The sequence below is a fragment of the Styela clava genome, chromosome 12 (genome assembly GCF_964204865.1).
Source record: "Styela clava chromosome 12, kaStyClav1.hap1.2, whole genome shotgun sequence".
Lineage (NCBI taxonomy): Eukaryota > Metazoa > Chordata > Ascidiacea > Stolidobranchia > Styelidae > Styela > Styela clava.
The window spans coordinates 14,303,996-14,318,026 of NC_135261.1; the positions used below are offsets into that span (position 1 = coordinate 14,303,996).

The 14,031-nt window shown below is 34.7% G+C and overlaps 3 protein-coding genes across 3 annotated transcripts in view; all 3 read left to right on the plus strand.

The window, feature by feature from the left end:
• The first annotated feature begins 2,690 nt into the window (after positions 1-2,690).
• LOC144430345 (uncharacterized) overlaps positions 2,691-14,031 on the plus strand; it is a 28,794-nt gene continuing 17,453 nt past the window's right edge. Inside the window, exon 1 of the mRNA XM_078118254.1 lies at positions 2,691-3,406. The gene's annotated coding sequence lies outside the window, so the exon portion shown is untranslated. The remainder of the gene's footprint in view (positions 3,407-14,031) is intronic.
• Positions 5,353-12,788, plus strand: LOC120338364 (uncharacterized). The gene is made up of 2 exons (XM_078118498.1): positions 5,353-5,641; positions 9,927-12,788. Exon 2 carries the CDS (start codon positions 9,983-9,985, stop codon positions 11,921-11,923), a length of 1,941 nt encoding a protein of 646 aa, XP_077974624.1. The 5' UTR covers positions 5,353-5,641; positions 9,927-9,982; the 3' UTR covers positions 11,924-12,788.
• LOC144430507 (uncharacterized) lies at positions 5,637-7,004 on the plus strand. The gene has a single exon (XM_078118499.1). It carries the CDS (start codon positions 5,693-5,695, stop codon positions 6,869-6,871), a length of 1,179 nt encoding a protein of 392 aa, XP_077974625.1. The 5' UTR covers positions 5,637-5,692; the 3' UTR covers positions 6,872-7,004.

The window sequence follows — 14,031 nt, forward strand, 5'->3', positions numbered from 1 at the left end:
ATTTTTGTTTTGTAAAAATTTTTATTCTCTTCAACAATTGGACCAATGAACTATTTACACTATGTGGCGGTTCCACTATCGCATTTCAACGATATAGTGGTCAGCAAAGTCGGGAGTTTTTTGATAAGGTAGACCAGGGTGGTTCAAACTCTGTCATGCTGATAGAATTCCGTGCGGCTCACAGAACAATTTTAGCATATATTTGTATCTAATGAAGGAACGTTTTGAGTTTTTTTCTAGATATTCCAACTGGGGTTGAGATCCCGAAATTCAAACCTTTTTTCTAACGCTTTGTGCCTTTATTTTAGTAAAAACACTCTTCTGTTTACAAGCGTCAGCCATGTGACAGTAGTGACGAAACGCAGAGCCGACTTAACGCCGCGTAATCCAGTTTTTTTTTAGGTAGGTCCCGAAATACCAACTTAGACTGACTTGGTTGGTATTTGACGATGTCACTAAGCTTGCTCACGCTGCAAGTTTTTAAATAACTCAATATAACAATTCGTAATAAAATAAGTGTCGCAAGAAAGGTGAGATAAGAGAACACGGCGGAAATGTATTTCCTTGCCCATCACACAGTGTCTGGTTTGATTTCAAGTAATATCTGTCACGAAAGAATATAATTTAAAGCGACAATAAACGCGAGATGCGCAAAAAACAACCGTAATTCTCGGGAATTAACTTTAAAATAACTGAAGGCTTTATATATCTTCTTTACAAGAACGCCACCCATGCAACATAATAATAGTCTGATTAGAACGGTAAACTCTGGTTGTTTATTAAATTTAAAGTAAGTAAACTTGCGATATTTTGATCACTTTGGATCGCGAGGACTGGTTTTTTTTATAAAAAAAATACAGCATCTAAATCGATATATTCATTTAATTCTAATATGATTTTGATTGGTAAATACACTATTTTAATAATGTAAACCCACGATTGAAAGACAACATTTCTTCGTTATATAAAACACATAGGCTACTTAGTAAAATACAGTTGCCCAGTGATATTTTTCTCCGGTTAACGTATAATGAGCTACAACTCTACTCAAACGCAGTCTACTGCTTGATTACTAACACCGTGGACAAGGAATATGGTAAGTCATATATATATGATTGTTCCAGCGACATACATTGATTGAGTTGGTGGCGAAAGCCGTGTTGCCTTCAGGGAGCTAGAGCCGAGGATCTATTCTAGGACCTTTATGGCATTTTACATTTTTCTGAATGGTCTTAGTAAACGGGATTTGAATCCTTTAAAATAGGTTACATGTTCTCATGGATGGTTAATACCACAGAACCTGTTAATAAATGCGTGTATTACGTTATTTTGAAATTTCTTTGCGTCTTAAAATTGACCTAAATTATCGAAATCATCGCGATTAAAAACTGTAACTTAAAATAATCACGAATAATTCAATCAATCAATCAAATCGTTTTTTAGTAGCCATCCATGCAGGCAAACGCGCACAACAAAGTCAAAGCAAAATTTAAAAAATATATATATACATATTCATGACTTTCCCATAATGGACAGGATCACCGCGAAATGACCATTCGGTATACATTGGTTAGGTAATTGTGCTTGCGGTGATTCTGCATTTCCTACTATAACTTTTTGTCTTCAAAACTGTAAATATGATGCATTAGCAACTGTGTTGTCGGTCTATGTATATTAGCAACGACCGGAAAGTAAATTTAAATATGAGCCTGTAACAATTTGATTACAACACGAAGGAACCCACGTCTTAATCAACTTTCCTATAGGAAATATCTTTTTACTGTTTACCAAGCGTGGAGTATACAGGTTTTGATGCACGAATAACGTAAACCATGCTAAATTTATTTTACCTCTGCTCGTGATCACCTTACCATTCATGTCATAGACAAATTGTTATGACTAACAAAGTAAGAAACCTGCAATTGCTTGGAGTTTAAAAAACAAGTATTTTCATCGGCCTTACATATCAAAACACTGTCTATAGGTTTGAGTTATTGAATGTAAAGCCATTTGGTTGCGAGGTCGAAACCATATGAAAAGGTAGAAACCGAGCGATTAAAGGATTGTTGCGAGTCTTTAGTGAATATAAAATAAGCCGTGCCGGAATGTCGAAATGAAACGTTTGTTGTTGCAGAAATTCATTTAAGTTATAAGATAATCCAAAGAAATTGTTTTGAAGTGCATGAGGAAGTGAGAACAGGTACGAAGTTATAAGTCGCATAAGACATTCCAGGTCAATGCGTAGATTGAGTTTATCTTGAAAGAATATGATGAATAAACAAACAAACCTATTGGTTTATGAATGAGTTTAAGTTAGAGATAGAAGGTTCTGCTGACAAATACACACCGTTCGAGTAAATTTGTTATTTCAGTTATTTCGTCCAGCCTAATGCTTATTACAAATAATTTTATTGTCTGATTCGGAATCGGAATTTAATTTTGATTTTTTAAACCAATTTCAATTTACCCGAATTCAGATTTTTGAGTATTAGTCTATTAAAAGCTATACTTTTTCAAAGATCTGTGTCTTTATGTGTTTTATTGGACAATTAAGATTATGATATACTGGTACACAGCAGGTGAAGTTTAAATATGTTTTGGATTATACATATATACTAATTAAATTGTTACTTATGCAGAGTTTATATCTAGAGTACTAATATATGAAAAATACCTAGTCGGTACCTTCAACACTTTACCGTTTATGTCTACCGCCTTTTGAATGCAGCTGAGTAGTGACTAATAATCACCTTATGTTATGACTACCTAACATTGCCTTAAACTCGACAACGTAGTATATATACAGTATAATAGCAAATACCTTTGAAAAGTTCGCGAATAAAACAAAGAATATTGTTTCATTGGATAAAATTTGTAGTAACTTTATATATTTTGCTTATCGAAATTCACCTATAATTTAAAAACTACGTAAATGCAAATTATAGGGAAATTCGTGGTTATATAAAAAAAATTGTGTCATCAATGACCTCTTAGCTCATATTGTTTCAAAATATATCGGTCGAAACTTAAATTTGGCCAAGCATTCATCTGATGCATACAGCATTGAGTGATGAAAGATGTTCATTTATATACCCGTTCTTAGTGGTACTTTAGGACACAGAGAGCAGTTTAGAATTAGGCTGTACATCAATACGTCTAATTACTATAATGTGTTAAGATGGAATCTATAACATCTATACAACAAAAAAACCCATGTGGTCTCCAATCGTGATGGTAGTATACATTCAAAAACCGGAAGCTTTAGAAAAAGACAACTTCAAAGACAAAATATGTCGTTCAAAGAAGAACCGGAATCCGAAAGTCAAAACTTTTCATTTCCTTCTGCTATATATGAAGAACGAAACGCAACTGAAAGACATGGATACCAAACGGAATTATATGGAAGGTTAGATGTTTCGCAAACCATTTTCTCTAATTCGAATATATCTGGCCTTACTTTGTTTTAACGTCACATCTCAATATCCAGAAACGCCTAAAATTTCTCCTGATTTAATATGGATAAGTATGTTTGTTCAAAATTTGAAAGATATTACAGATTATCATCCCTTGTGTCGTCATTAAACTTATTTTGTCATCAATGTAACAATTGTTTATACACTGGTAAAAATATCTAAGAAACTATTGATGTTCTAAACCTCATCTATATATAAATGAATATGCAACGGGTTATAACGGATGGCTAGCATAAAACGGATCCAAACTAGTAGGGGAATCGATTAGGTAATAGATTAAATTTTATAGCACAATACGTACAAGCAAGCAATGTGCTATTTTTGAAAATGAATAAAAGGCACTCCACAATCGGCCCATCGGTATTTGAGAAAAACCAAGATGGATAGATTTCAATCATCGAACTGTTATCATTTCTCTTCAAAAAACATGAATCATAGACAAAGCGCCCACTGATTTGGTGACAGTATACGGACTCGACTCGAATTTGCGAAATACAATGCAAAACTAGTTGTCGAAAAGTTTGGATCGATAGATGCATTATCACTGAATAACAACAAGTTGAGGGGAAAGGCAATTTACTCTCCATTGTGCCTGAGTTCCGGCTCTTCTTGGTCTTTGTCCATTTTGAGTTTATTTTAACTCGATATTTTGTGTAACAAATTAAGCAAATTACTGACTGGAACTTGTTGATGAGAGACTTGATATTAAATTTAATCATGAGCTACAACGTTTTGTTTGGGTACACCTGGTGATAAAAAGTTAAGTTGGCGGGACTAATGCATAGTGGGTAAATGTAGTTTTTATTCAGTGACTAAGAAATTCCTTTGCGACACACATCTTACCGCGCATAATTCTTCATTCTGAATCATTAGCCCCACTCTTAAAATTTTATTTATAAAACTTTTATAGATTTAAAAATATATATGAAAAGAACTATAACGCCATAACAAACAATTTTGATTAGCTAATAATCATTGGTTGGCCGAGGAATAGCGTGTTTAAAGATGCCGAAATATAATTTCTGGAAAGTCCAAAATATTTTTGAAGTTTTGTATGCGGACCTTCGGTAAAAATAGTTGAGTAGCCCTGGGCCCTAGGCTAGTGCGTCTCATCGTTTAAATCAGTAGATTGCCGCCGATGTAAGTTTATTCTTCATTATCGTAACGCACTCGCTTTGCCGAAGGCTGCCTTTCCCTAAATCAATTTTGTAGTAGGCTCGTGAGCTAATTTTCATGATTTTTAGTCTCAAAATGTCTCTCTGGTATCTCGGATGAACATTCCGGGTAAAATCTTATGACTTTAGTTTAGATACCACCGTGGCGATGAATGTACGCAATAAAAATAAAAGTCAAAACAAGAATTTTTACTTACATTTTTGAAATTATAATTTCGGCAGCGTATGCAGCTGTTCGAACGCAACGGTAAAAATATCTAAGAAACTATTGATGTTCTAAACCTCACCTATATATAAATGAATATGCAACGGGTTATAACGGATGGCTAGCATAAAACGGATCCAAACTAGTAGGGGAATCGATTAGGTAATAGATTAAATTTTATAGCACAATACGTACAAGCAAGCAATGTGCTATTTTTGAAAATGAATAAAAGGCACTCCACAATCGGCCCATCGGTATTTGAGAAAAACCAAGATGGATAGATTTCAATCATCGAACTGTTATCATTTCTCTTCAAAAAACATGAATCATAGACAAAGCGCCCACTGATTTGGTGACAGTATACGGACTCGACTCGAATTTGCGAAATACAATGCAAAACTAGTTGTCGAAAAGTTTGGATCGATAGATGCATTATCACTGAATAACAACAAGTTGAGGGGAAAGGCAATTTATAGGGATATTAGTTATTTAGACCAGCAACGACGACAGATCAATGCACGGAATCTCACAAAAAAAATAGAGGAACACAAGATAAGTTCACGTTAATATTATATCCTATAAGTTGCATATACGGGTCCATGCTAATCTAATAGATCTCCTATCTTTCAACAGTTAACGACATTTTACGACTATCAACGAAAAAACAACTCTACGACATCGACACGAGGATCCGGATCAGCGACTATTGACGCGAAGAAGACGAAATCGCCTAAGGATATTTCTACGGACATTCTGTATTTCATTCAATTTACTGCATATTAATTTTGGTATGTACTGCAATTTTCTTTCCTATTTCTTTTCTTATAATCCGTATTCCCATGAGAGCTAGTGTCTTCCCATTTGATTTATTTAAAAAGGCCAAATCTAATTTAGCTCCAACCGATAAGAGTAGTGAATTACCTAAGCCAGAAGACGTATTAAAACCACCCTTAATTATTAAATCTCAGTTGCCCGATAATAATAATATGCAGTCAACTAAGCAGTCGCCTAAACCGTCGTCTAGTCAAAATTATGATCTATTCGAACCTATACCTTCGTCGTCGTCAAATAGGAAACCGTTATCACATTTTAGATATAATGATCGTGATAATATTAAAATCCCGCAATTTTGGATTCACTCTCCCCTTTTATGGATTCGATGTGTTGAATCTGCTTTTTCTAGAGCTGATATTACATCAGAAACAAGAATGTTTGATGAAGTATTAGCTGTTCTTGATAGTTCAATAATTGAAAAAATAGGGGCGGATTTGCTAGACATAAGCGCTACAAATCCGTATACGGAACTTAGAGAAGCCCTAGTAAAAAATTATGCACCGACGGAAGACCAAATGATTTCGTCATTTCTCAACTCAGGGGATTTAGGTGACCAATTGCCGTCAGATTTGCTAAAAAAATTAAAATTACTTATAAATCCAGATCATAGAGGGGACCCTTTTGCTCGTGCTTTACTGAAAAAATTATTTTTGGAAAAATTGCCTAAGGCAATGCAGTCAATTCTAGTTGCGTCGGACGATGATAGTTTAGAAGAGTTAGCAGAGAAGGCCGATAAGATTTATAGAAATTCTAATAATTCACCTGATTCAAGTTATATTAAAAGTCAGACCCAAAATAAGTTGATGGAAGCTAAAATTAATACGTTAACTGATAGTGTTAATGCCTTAACTAATCAGTTGCAAAATCAAACTTTAACTTCAAATAATACTGATATTCGAACTAAGTTTTATCCGAGGTATCCGAGATATAATACTAATTGGCAGCCCAGGGGACGTTTTCAATCGAACTTTAGACAGCCCTTTAATAACCATAGATTCACAGCTCCAAATAGATTTCAAAAGTCACCTAGGAACGGTAATTTCAATTACCGTTATTCCAACCCAAACACTTCATCTCCTAGCGGATGGTGTTTCTATCATTCGACTTTTGGTCGAAATGCTTTTAAATGCGAGCCTGGTTGTACGTTTCAGGGAAAAGGACTGGCCACTCAGTTTCGACGCTAACTAAGCGTGGCACATCTCACTCTAACAAGCGTCAATTATTTTTATACGATCCCGATTCCAATAATAAGTTTTTAATAGATTCGGGAGCTGAAATTAGTATTTTGCCATCAAGTAAATATGCCGTTCATAGGAAATGTCATAAAACTTTACAAGCAATTAATGGTACTTCAATATCTACCTTTGGTAAATTACGTTTGAATTTAACTTTTAACCACGATGTACTTTTACCGTGGTCATTTACGATAGCTGATGTGCCCATACCAATTATAGGAAATGATTTTTTAACCCATTATGGACTTCTAATTGATTTTAAAAATAAGGTTGTAATAGACCCACTTTCTCAAAACATTATAAGAACAACTACTGGTAATTTAAATTCTGTTTCCGCGTACTCATCACCTAAGAATAATAATGATGATGAATATGAAGCCTTATTAAATAAATTCCCACAGATATTGATAGAAGACTATAAGTCACCGAAGCGTAAACATAATGTTAGTCACAGAATAGTAACAACCGGATTTCCAGTTCATGCGAAACCGCGACGTCTAGCGCCATTAAAAGCAGCCGCCGTTAAAGCCCAAATTAATAAAATGTTAAACCAGGGAGTTGTATCGCCCTCTAGTGGAGAGTGGTCATCACCCATCACAGTAGTCCTTAAGAAAAATGGGGATATAAATAACCCAGACCATTATAGGCTATGCGGGGATTTTAGATTACTCAACCTACAGACAAAGAAGGATACTTATCCTATACCCCATATTCAATCTTTTACCAATGAAGTTAGGGGGTGTACTGTTTTTTCAAAAATTGACTTAAAATCGGCTTATTTTCAAATTCCGTTACACCCGGATAGTCGTGAAAAATCTGCGATTACTACGGGGTTTAACAAGGTTAAATGGAACGTCATGCCCTTCGGCCTTAGCAACAGTCAGGCTAGCTTCCAGCGGTTAATAGATGATGTTACTAGGCAATTAACTAATGTATTTGCATATGTTGATGACATTCTTGTATATAGTAAAACTGTAGACGAGCATAAGCAACATTTGCATAAATTATTTGAAACTTTAAATGAATATGGCCTAGTAATTAACAGAGAAAAGAGTTCATTTGGAGTTGATAAGCTAATCTTTTTGGGTTTTTTAGTTGATAAGGAGGGTATTAAACCAATGGAATCTAAAGTTAAAGCGTTAAGAGAATTTCCCATACCTCAGACAAAACGGCAGTTACGATCGTATTTAGGCGCCTTCACGTATTATCAACGGTTTTTACCCAATTGTGCTTGTATTTTAGCTCCTTTACATAAACTAGCAGCCAATTATATTTCTAAAAATCAGCCTGTAATATGGACAGCCGACACTAAATTAGCTTTTGAAAAGTCCAAAAATGCTCTGAGTGATTTTATTATGCTTAATCACCCGAAACCGGATGCAGAACTTTCCATAGCCGTCGACGCAAGTCTAACTGGTGTTGGCGCTATCTTACAACAAAAGATAGGAGAGCACTGGGAACCTCTCTCAGTTTTCAGCAAAGCTCTCAATACTGCCCAGCAAAAATATTCTACATTTGATCGAGAACTTCTAGCAGTTTTTCTGAGTATTCGTCACTTTCGCTACTATGTTCAAGGTCGGGAATTCTTTATTCTTTCCGATCACAAACCTCTTTCTTTTGCTCTGCACAAAAACATGGAGAGAACTTCACCTCGACAAAGCAGACATCTAGATTTTATCAGTCAATTCACTTCTGATATCAGATATATACCTGGTTCTGCAAATATCGTAGCTGATGCTCTATCCAGATCAACAATTGCAGCGATTTCCGATCTTTCTCCTTCTATTTCTCTTACTTCTATCGCTCAAGAGCAAAACACGGACCCAGAAATACAGGCATTGTTAAATAATCCCATGAGTTTACAATTAGATCTTGTTGATACCTCAGTTCCAGGCTTAACTTTAATTTGTGATTCTAAATTACCCAATAAGAGACCAGTTGTACCTAGGAAATTTAGGCAAAAAATTTTTGACACTTTGCATAATCTTAGCCACCCTGGACTTAGAGCTACTCAACATTTAATTCAAGCTAGGTATGCATGGCCAAATATGAATTCAGATATTAGGAAAATGTGTCGAGCTTGCATCCCATGCCAGAAATCTAAAATAACTAGACATACTATTTCACCCTTACAACCTATTTTAGTTCCCAATAAAAGATTTTCAGAAGTAAATACTGATATAATTGGACCTTTGCCAGTTTCGAACGGTTATTCGTATTTATTAATTACGGTTGATAAATTTACCCGTTGGGCCGAAGTAACGCCAATGCGAGATATAACTGCCGAAACTGTCGTTAAAACTTTTCTTTTATCATGGGTAAGTAGATTTGGATCTCCAACGGTAATAACTACTGACCGGGGTGCTCAATTTAGAAGTTCTTTATGGGACAAAATGATAAAATTTTTAGGAAGTCAGCATATATGTACTACAAGTTATCACCCTTGTAGTAATGCAACTGCTGAGCGACCCATTAGACAAATTAAAGCTTCACTTATGGCACAATGTTCAAACAACCATGAGTGGTATCAAAATTTAAGTTTAGTTTTGTTAGGGATACGTACTGCAATAAAATTAGATTTAAGTTTATCCTCGGCGGAATTAGTATACGGATCATCCTTACGTTTACCTGGGGATTTTTTTTCAAACAATATAAACCTGGACTTAGAATCACCTAATGAATTTATAGCGCGTCTTAGACAATTCGTCCAAGACTTAAAACCAACAAACCCAAGAATACCAGAAAATAGAAAAACCTTCATATTTAAAGAATTAAAAGATTGCACACATGTATTTTTACGTGTTGATGCAGTTAAAAAACCTTTGATACCGCCTTATATTGGTCCATTCCAAGTGTTAGAAAAACATGCAAAGTACTATAAAATAGATATTAATGGTAATCCTCAAACTGTTAGTATAGATAGAATAAAACCGGCGCATATCGAAACAGAACTAGAAATACCAACTGAGCCGAATACTGAAACAGCGTTATTGTTTTTAAACAGGCCTGAACCGCCAACAACAACGCGTTCCGGCAGAACGACACGCCACAACCGCCAGCATGATTACGCTTATTATTAGTTTTCTCGTAAATGTATGTATATATTCTTATGCTTTTCCTTTTAACTCCCCTAGCCCAACAGTGTCAGTGAATTTTTGTGATCCAAAAGTACCCGTAGCAGAATATGCCATACCGGAACCACCAAATTGTAAACGAAATACTATCACCCGCGTAGATTATTGCGATGCCACGGTACATAAATTATCTTCAGCATACACTAATATTACAGTGTATGTCTGCCAAAAATCTGTCACAGAATGGCAGGCAACTAGATTCTTTTTTGGTTCAATTTATGACAAATCTAAATCTTATATGGCCGATCCTCCAACTTCTTTATATTGTCAAGATTGGGTTCATTCTCTCAAAGCTGAAAATATTGGTGATTTGAAAGTAACCTCAGAAAATACTTGGTCTACTGATAATGAAGTAAAATACGAATATAATTGGCCAACAACCACAACTGGGAAAATTTTTAATGCACATTTGGCTCTTACAACAATTTATTATGACCATATAAAAGGTATTCTTTTAGGCCCATTTTCAGGATTAGCCACTTGCAGTATTAATTCCGGATCTTGTACTGTAGGTACTCAAACAATTATTTGGAAAAATTACCCATTAATAGATTGTCCCCCTTTCAAAAATTTCAATTCGAAAATGGCATTGCATTATAATGCGTCGGGTGACATTTACCGATTAGACTTTCCGGAATTGGGAGCCAGCATCCACCAATGGGGTTCATGTGGTGCTTATGTTCAAAGATGTTTTAATACAAAAACATTTTGTACAAATAATGCACTTTTATTTGAAACTCACAAATGTTCTTCATTGAAAGCTGCTGGTTTCATCAATTCTAAATACCCAAAACTAAGGTATAGTTCCGTAGTGGTAGATTCTGTTTCTAGCACTCTGACTGGCTTTATTCAGGAAAATACTGACAGGGTAACCGAGGTAATTGTTAATATATCATCAGACATCAATTACCTCGAGTGTCAACTGGAAAGTATTCTAACCCGAATATACAAAACTCTAAGTAAACAATATCCAGGTCAAATTTTAAATGAAGTGTTAGGAGGCAAACATGCTGCTATAACGGTAGGGGATATCCTCACAGAAATACACTGTGAGCAAATAAACGTTACTATATTACGATCACTATATTATAATAATACTTATGCAACAAGGCCACTTGTAACGTTTCTCAACAAAAATAATGTTACCATAGTTGCGCAGATATTTACAGATACGAATGTCTACGCAGGTATACATTTTTTTGAAAACTTCGTCTCCGGACGAACGTTTACTTTTGCAATCAATGGGCGATACTATACGTATATCAATTACACGCTAACTCATACAAATGCCCACATACAATCTCTAAGGCCTTCTTTAACCAAAATCAACGAAACCTTTAAACCAATGGAATATCAAAAGATATTCCAAGATATGCCCCACGGAGGACACTCAGGCTTCGAAGATCTCAATAATATTCTAATTTCGATCAATCACCTGAACTTGATCAAAGAAAAGATATTATTGGATCACAAGTCGTCCTCCGAAACAAATACAAACAACCAATTTACTACAACTAAAAACAAAGTTGAAGACAACTTTGTAAACGCTTTAGCATTTATCAGTCATCCAATTTTGTCGGCTTTCTACATGCTAGCATGGCATTTAGGAATGTTTTGGGGTATTGTATTGACCATACTCGTCATAAAGCGTATGATACCAATGCTCAAAACCTCGTCAACGCCTGTATATAACAGAGCTAGACAATTTTGGATAAATTTTAGAAACCCCGCTCAGGAACTTAATCCTGTAGAACCTTTGCCAAACGTAAATAGAACAAATAGAGAAGACACTGAGACTGCTGTACCTATACATGCCCCCCATACTTCCAATAACCTACCCAATCTATACCCCAATCTTCCTTCTTGAAATTTTCACCTCTCTTGGTGACATGTTTTTCTTATTTACATTGTATTGTATCACATATTTTGTTTGGTGAATATATACTTGAATAAATATTTCAGAATAAAAAAATAATAAATAAATAAATAAAAAAAATATGAAAAAAAAAAAAAAAAAGTATATATTGGTTTATTGATATCATTTTATTATGTTTTTCGTTATTGAAAATTGAATTAATATTTCATCATCAGGGATAACTTTAAATCACTCAATTTATGACGTTATAATTTCAATTTTACGATATATTTTCAATTTCACTTACAATTTTATGTTATTCTCTTTGTTATTTTTTTAGAAATCTGTACAATTTTTGACACGTTTGTTATGCCGAAACCCCGAACTCCGTTCTTTAGGGCCGAATTATATAGGGATATTAGTTATTTAGACCATATTTGTAACAGTAAGAAAAAAAGTAATTCCAGTTAGGACAAGATTTCTTCTGAATTTGAAAAAGGTTGAAAAAATGAAATTTACGTTAAATACTTAATTGGCTTTCATAGGAATAACCCGTTAGTTAAAAACACGTTATCTTGCCCTTGAGCAAGACAAACTAGTACAAGCCAGTTTTAATCACTCGACCACTTATAGCTAACTATTTAATTGGCTACAGACATCCTTCTAAATCGTTTTACAAGAATTGCCGAGACTTAATTACGGCATTCTTACTTTATTTATTATAAACGATATCCACGTAAAAGCTAAACCCTAAAGGCATAACAGGCGTCTCGACTATTGTATATAAACGGACAATAATTCTTTAAATTAACTCACTGGTTTTGATCTTGTATCTATATTCTGCTCTGTGTCGTCAATACAAGAATTATAAGGTTGGTGACTTTGTATTATATTCGTTGTCTGCTGGGTTAAGCTCTGCGCTAACTGAGTCAGAGGGAATTTGGAAGTCTGGTTTAAACTCTAGTTAACCGAGAGTTTATGCTTTTAACGAAGCTTTGTTTAGGATTGCTTTAAGATAACAAGCATCCTATAAATTTACTCTCCATTGTGCCTGAGTTCCGGCTCTTCTTGGTCTTTGTCCATTTTGAGTTTATTTTAACTCGATATTTTGTGTAACAAATTAAGCAAATTACTGACTGGAACTTGTTGATGAGAGACTTGATATTAAATTTAATCATGAGCTACAACGTTTTGTTTGGGTACACCTGGTGATAAAAAGTTAAGTTGGCGGGACTAATGCATAGTGGGTAAATGTAGTTTTTATTCAGTGACTAAGAAATTCCTTTGCGACACACATCTTAACGCGCATAATTCTTCATTCATAATCATTAGCCCCACTCTTAAAATTTTATTTATAAAACTTTTATAGATTTAAAAATATATATGAAAAGAACTATAACGCCATAACAAACAATTTTGATTAGCTAATAATCATTGGTTGGCCGAGGAATAGCGTGTTTAAAGATGCCGAAATATAATTTCTGGAAAGTCCAAAATATTTTTGAAGTTTTGTATGCGGACCTTCGGTAAAAATAGTTGAGTAGCCCTGGGCCCTAGGCTAGTGCGTCTCATCGTTTAAATCAGTAGATTGCCGCCGATGTAAGTTTATTCTTCATTATCGTAACGCACTCGCTTTGCCGAAGGCTGCCTTTCCCTAAATCAATTTTGTAGTAGGCTCGTGAGCTAATTTTCATGATTTTTAGTCTCAAAATGTCTCTCTGGTATCTCGGATGAACATTCCGGGTAAAATCTTATGACTTTAGTTTAGATACCACCGTGGCGATGAATGTACGCAATAAAAATAAAAGTCAAAACAAGAATTTTTACTTACATTTTTGAAATTATAATTTCGGCATCGTATGCGGCTGTTCGAACGCAACGGTAAAAATATCTAAGAAACTATTGATGTTCTAAACCTCACCTATATATAAATGAATATGCAACGGGTTATAACGGATGGCTAGCATAAAACGGATCCAAACTAGTAGGGGAATCGATTAGGTAATAGATTAAATTTTATAGCACAATACGTACAAGCAAGCAATGTGCTATTTTTGAAAATGAATAAAAGGCACTCCACAATCGGCCCATCGGTATTTGAGAAAAACCAAGATGGATAG

Excerpts from the sequence above, each read along its gene's own strand:
- LOC120338364 (XM_078118498.1), top strand. The coding sequence starts at position 9,983 with ATGATTACGCTTATTATTAGTTTTCTCGTAAATGTATGTATATATTCT.
- LOC144430507 (XM_078118499.1), top strand. The coding sequence starts at position 5,693 with ATGAGAGCTAGTGTCTTCCCATTTGATTTATTTAAAAAGGCCAAATCT.